This window comes from Protobothrops mucrosquamatus, unplaced genomic scaffold (genome assembly GCF_001527695.2).
Source record: "Protobothrops mucrosquamatus isolate PMUCROS unplaced genomic scaffold, P.Mucros_1.0 scaffold30, whole genome shotgun sequence".
Taxonomy (NCBI): domain Eukaryota; kingdom Metazoa; phylum Chordata; class Lepidosauria; order Squamata; family Viperidae; genus Protobothrops; species Protobothrops mucrosquamatus.
This window is the reverse complement of record NW_015386414.1, coordinates 639,928-645,447: the sequence shown is the minus strand read 5'-3', so window position 1 is coordinate 645,447 and position 5,520 is coordinate 639,928. Positions and strand designations below refer to the sequence as shown.

The window sequence follows — 5,520 nt, the reverse complement described above, 5'->3', positions numbered from 1 at the left end:
GCAGAAGTTGTACATTAGGGAAGGTAACTATGCTAACCTTTCAACATTATTGTAGGTGTAACCTGGTTGGGTTTTGAATGGTGCAGTTGCTTGGCTTCGGTTACTTGGACTGGAATGATATTGTAAGCGTGTGTGGCACAAGAGGGGTTACTATAGGGCACGACTGAGCCTTGTAGGTATTGCCTTGGAGAGAACAGAAAGGTTTGCACCACTCTCATCCAGAGCCTGCCCTATGGTGTTGTTAATCCTTCATGCTTGAGAGCAGCAAATTCCATCATCAAACAGGGAAACTCAAGAAGAGAAGCTTTAAGTTTCCTTCCAAGTTCCATTTTAGGAAAATTTTGCAGACAGGCATCCCACCATACAGCAAGTGGCCCCAGTTTCATAAGCATTCATTCAGCAGCATCCATGCCAAGCACATAATGTAACAGGCACTCTTTTTCTCCTATACCACCAATGCTGGAATGGAATGAAATTCAAACATTTGCTGGTAAAGCTCACTTCTTATTAATACACCCTTCTGTTCTATGAGAACAATCAGGCTGATTCACTCAACATTTTGTCTGTAACCTTTCAGAATTTAGCTACTTTTAATCCCCTGACTCTTTCTTGGAAAGTACCTATAGGGAAGTAACATTTTATTATTCCAAGAACAATCATTTTCTTTCCAAGAGTTGGTTTTTAAAATATATCTTGTTACAGTTTTAGAAGCAAAAAAAGTGATAAAATTGATTGATTGTGAGGGGTATGGGGCCGTAATTACAGTTAAATCATAAATAGCATGATAGCATTATTTTGCAGCATTGTTGTGTTATAAGAAAATACTTGTCTCCAAATTGCATATTAATATTTGTAGAGATGTGACTGAGAAATCTATTCTCACTTTCCATCTTCTGCTCTCCCTTCCTGAGTGATCCATCTGTTCACCTACTACTGCTAGCCGTTATTGGTAGCCCATTTTTTTAAAAATGCTACATGTTTAGACACAAGCAATGTGTCTTGTAATGGAAATATGGCTGCCAAAACTGTGTTCCTCTGAAGAACAGAAGCAGTGAAAAGGGTACAAGGCACTACTGGTGATGGAAAGGAAAGGGCAGGTACATTTTATGTGCATAAAGCACTTTGCAATTCTTTGTTCGTTTATCCTTTCAGTAAGCCAGTAACATAGATTCTGCAGAGATTGTGACTTGCCCAAGCCCACCCAGTGAGCTTTGTGGTTGGAAAGAGATTACAATCTAGGTTTCTCACATTAAAATTCAATATTGTGTCTACATAACCACATTGCTCTCTTCTTGCCTCTTCAGATGAAATTTGCTCAAATTCAAAGCTGCATGTCTATTTTAAGGACAATTAAATCTTGGTGATTTGACAGTCCTAGAAAAATTATGTTTCTACTCATCAGCAGTTAAGCACTGAATAGATGAACTGTTAGATGCTTAGGTGTTAACATTGGTCAGCTGTTTTTTTTTTAAAAAAGCCATTATCAGTTGTAATTTGTTACTCAGTGTTTAATAGTTTATCAACAACTTTGACAAGCTTATTGTATATTGTAGCCATTGGATTTGTTTACATATTAGAAGGTTTCAAACCCAGGCAATAAATTTTTCCTTATTTTATTAAGCCTGCATATTCAACAGCCAAATTTGAATATATAAGGCATAAAGTAAGTGGATGATTTCTTTCCTTTTGACAAAGGCATATGTGTACATTCTGTTTTCAGATATCATAGCCTTTTCATTCGTTAAGCAATACCACCAATATTTTTCTTACTTTCTGAATGTACCCATATTACCTTCCACCTTTTAAGAATACAGATATTCTACTCCAGACATGTCAAACTCAAAGCCCGGGGGCCGGATGCAGCCCGCGACGTGGTTTCATGCGGCCCGTGAAGCCATCCTGGAAACAGTGAGGGAACGGCCTCTGCTGCCTTGGCCCTGGCCCAGGCCAGCCGGGAGCCAATGTACAATTTTGTGGTGGCCATCTATGCTGAAACGTATTCAGTCTTAGCTCCACAAGGCCATTTGGAAACAGCGAGGAACCAGCCCCTGCCGTGTTGGCTCCACCCCCTGGGCGCACGCTCGGGAGGTATCACCCTTTGTGAAGAATGAAGAAATGCACCATCGCCTGAAAGTGGCCAGCAAATGGCCCTTGCGTACTTCACATATCCGCCTTGATGGGCTCCAGTGGAGGGGTTTCGGCAGGCAGCGGGGTGCTCTCCTCACAGCGCTGAGAGGCGGAGCCAGGCGGTGCAAATCCAAAAAGAAGTGTGCCGCCGCTCAGCCCCCAGCCTGCCCAATTTCACAATGAAGAGCTGGCCATGCCCACCCAGTAGGCCACACCCACTCCAGCCACGCCCACCCAGTAGACTGCGCCCACCCTAGCCACGCCTACCCGGCCCCCCGAGGACAAGCACAATGCTGATGCGGCCCTCAATGAAATTGAGTTTGACACCCCTGCTCTACTCTATGTTACAGTGATGAAAGTTGTACATGCTTTCCTCAGTCCAAAAATGCAAATCTGTATTGAATAAAAAGAAGAGATGTTCAGCCTAGAATGTCAAAGACATCAGATTTTAGAAATTGCAGACTGACATGCAGTCCACTCAATTCTGTCTTAACAAAAAAAAAAACCCTCACAAACCAGCAATTATTTGGACAAAATGTATACTAAAAAGCATATTACAGAAGGTTGCATAAAGAAAGGCATGTAGAAGGGGCAATTGTGGTCAAAATAGCTTTTATTTTTCAAATAAAGGGATATGTAAAGCTGTGTTTTAGGAGAGGAATGGAAAACCTTCCATCCTAATCTAGCTACTTGAAACCCTCCCCCATTTCAAAGTCCCCCCTCCTTTTGATCACAAGTAGTCAATCAAACTCTATCTGAGCTGCATTCTTTGAAGAAAGAAGACTGATGCAGCCAAAGTAGAGTTGGGCCCTCTCAAGAGAGGCAGACATTTGATATCTGCAACTGTTGTAGCTTTGGGAATGATTGATGTGGCTTGCTTGATCACAGAAAATGCTTCTGTTCTGTGTTGGTGTTTGGAAAGAGTTTATAATTCATATATGGACACTCATGAGTGTGGTATACTTTTTAAGAATGTGAGGAGCTCCAGATTCCTACTGTTTCATTCAAGCCTACTCTGCATAATTTTGTGATTCTCCACCTCTGAGTGAATCTTATAAGGAATCTCTTGAAGAATGGGACATTTTGTTGTCTATGTTTATGACTTAGCTCGAAATACACTTTTGGAGAAGAGAGCAAGGTTAGTTTAAGCCTCAATATCTCAGTATCTTTTGCCCTGTGGGGGAAAAATATGCAGTGTATATTAGGCAACATTAGTCTTAGCACCTTTCTTACTACTGTACAATACACCACTGCCGTTTTTTTCCCTTTTGTTGTGGGGGTGTCTTTGGTGTGTACTTCAGCTCTTTGGAATTCAACAGAGTTAGCTATTTTAAGCTTGCTTCTTTTTGACAAGTTTTCTCTCCACCCACCTCTATGTCTCTTTGCCTCCCAGAGGCATTGTTAAGTTGAGGAACACTTTGAAGATGAAAATCATGAGCTGGATGCCAAGCATTAGTTATTACATTAGGCCTCAAGGGCTAAAAACATTGACATTAAAGAGATGTGTTTAATCATAAGGATTTCTTTTCCAGTAGGGGACGATCCTCGTAACTTTCCCCCATCCTTATACAAACATCAATGTTATATAAATCTGTTTCATTTTATTCGTATAGGAATTTAGCCATTGGGATTGGCATTCAGAATTTTCCAGAAGGGTTGGCCGTCAGTCTTCCCTTGCACGGGGCAGGATTTTCAACATGGAGAGCATTCTGGTAAGCAAGTCAAATTGTTACTCAGGTGTCCCTTTGTGTTTTCTTCACTGCTATCTGCTTTAATAGTAGAACAAAAATGCATAAAAATGGCTTTGAGTCATATTATCCCTTTAATGCAAGGAAAATGCTGCTATTTCTGTTGGTAGTGCTCAAACTTTTTATTCAGTGAGACAGTTTTGTGGTCTCTGAAGAGCCTCTTGTGCAAATGGAGTTTTCCTGCCAAATATTTTACAATTTCATCGAAGGCACTGATCCAAGTCATTTACTAAAATGAAGATAAAGGGCAGCTGCAGGTGATGATCTGAACTTCAAAAAAACCCTGATAGCAGTACAATCTCCTCTTTTCTATGATGCTCCATGCAAAAGGAATTACTTTTCTAGTTCATCTCTCCATTGCCTGAACTTGGTAAACAGTACAAATGAGGGAGAATTTGCCATTTTTTTTCATAGCTTTTGCTGCCCACAAATGAAATAAACTGTTGGGTCACACCGGATTTCTCTGCCTTTTATTTACAGTGTTGAAGAAGAGTGAGGCTCTGCTTGCTTATTAGGGCATTTCTTGCTGTCTTGTAGGATGAAAGCATGTTTTATCATGTCTTCATGGATAAGAACAATATATGAGCAATATGAGAAAGTTTTCTTTAGATATGCCATCAATTTTGGGCTTTATTTTTACTGTCAACTGATCCAGACCTGATCAACTCAGGAAATATTTGTGATAAAGTCAGAGAATTGGGCACCCTCCAAATGTTTTGGATTTCATCTATTAGCACCAATCAGCTTGGTCAGTACCAATGAATTGTGGGAGTTATAGTTCAAAACACTCAAAAAATACTCAGTTTTCAACACTGATCATAATGCCCAAATTCTAATGCTTCAATAAGTCTCTGATGAATCTACGTCCGAGAGGGGCTTCCTTCAGAACCCCTCGATGCTTTCCTACATTTTATATAAATCCTGTAATGCTGCTTTATTTTTCCCGGGTTGGTCTGTCATCATATTCATTTCCTAATTTTTGCCCCTTTCCCAGTTTTATCTAACAGAATTGCATTTGAAATTTTGATTTTTTTTTATTCATAAATAAACTTGAATTGTAATAACTGGAACAACCACACATTCTCCAAAGCCCTCAAGTTGCTCTCTCATATATCTGCTGATGTACCTGCATGCTATACTAGTCAGAAACCTTCTGGTGAAGAGAAGGGGCTCAATATCACCAATGTAATGCCGTCTAGATGTGTTAGGCCAATTGCATAAGAATATGCAGAGAAAGTGCGTATAGTCAAGGCCATGGTTTTCCCAGTTGCAATGTATGGATGTGAAAGTTGGACCATAAGAAAGGCTGAGTGACAAAGAATTGAGGCCTTTGAACTATGGTGCTGGAGAAGACGCCTGCGAGTCCCATGGACTGCAAGGCGTTCAAACCGGTCAGTCCTAGAAGAGATCAACCCCGACTGCTCTTTAGAAGGCCAGATCCTAAAATTGAAACTCAAATACTTTGGCCACCTAATGAGAAGGAAGGACTCACTGGAGAAGGGCCTAATGCTGGGAAAGATTGAGGGCAATAGAAGAAGGGGACGACAGAGAATGAGGTGGCTGGATGGAGTCACTGAAGCAGTAGGCGTGAACTTAAATGGACTCCAGAAGATGGTAGAGGACAGGAAGACCTGGAGGAACGTTG

The 5,520-nt window shown here is 40.8% G+C and overlaps 1 protein-coding gene across 1 annotated transcript in view; it reads left to right on the top strand.

The window, feature by feature from the left end:
- Window positions 1–3,677: 3,677 nt before the first annotated feature.
- Window positions 3,678–5,520, top strand: part of LOC107283218 (zinc transporter ZIP11) — a 4,574-nt gene continuing 2,731 nt past the window's right edge. Inside the window, exon 1 of the mRNA XM_015811092.1 lies at window positions 3,678–3,839. Within this exon, the coding sequence (XP_015666578.1) occupies window positions 3,706–3,839 (134 nt within the window). The 5' untranslated portion in view covers window positions 3,678–3,705. The remainder of the gene's footprint in view (window positions 3,840–5,520) is intronic.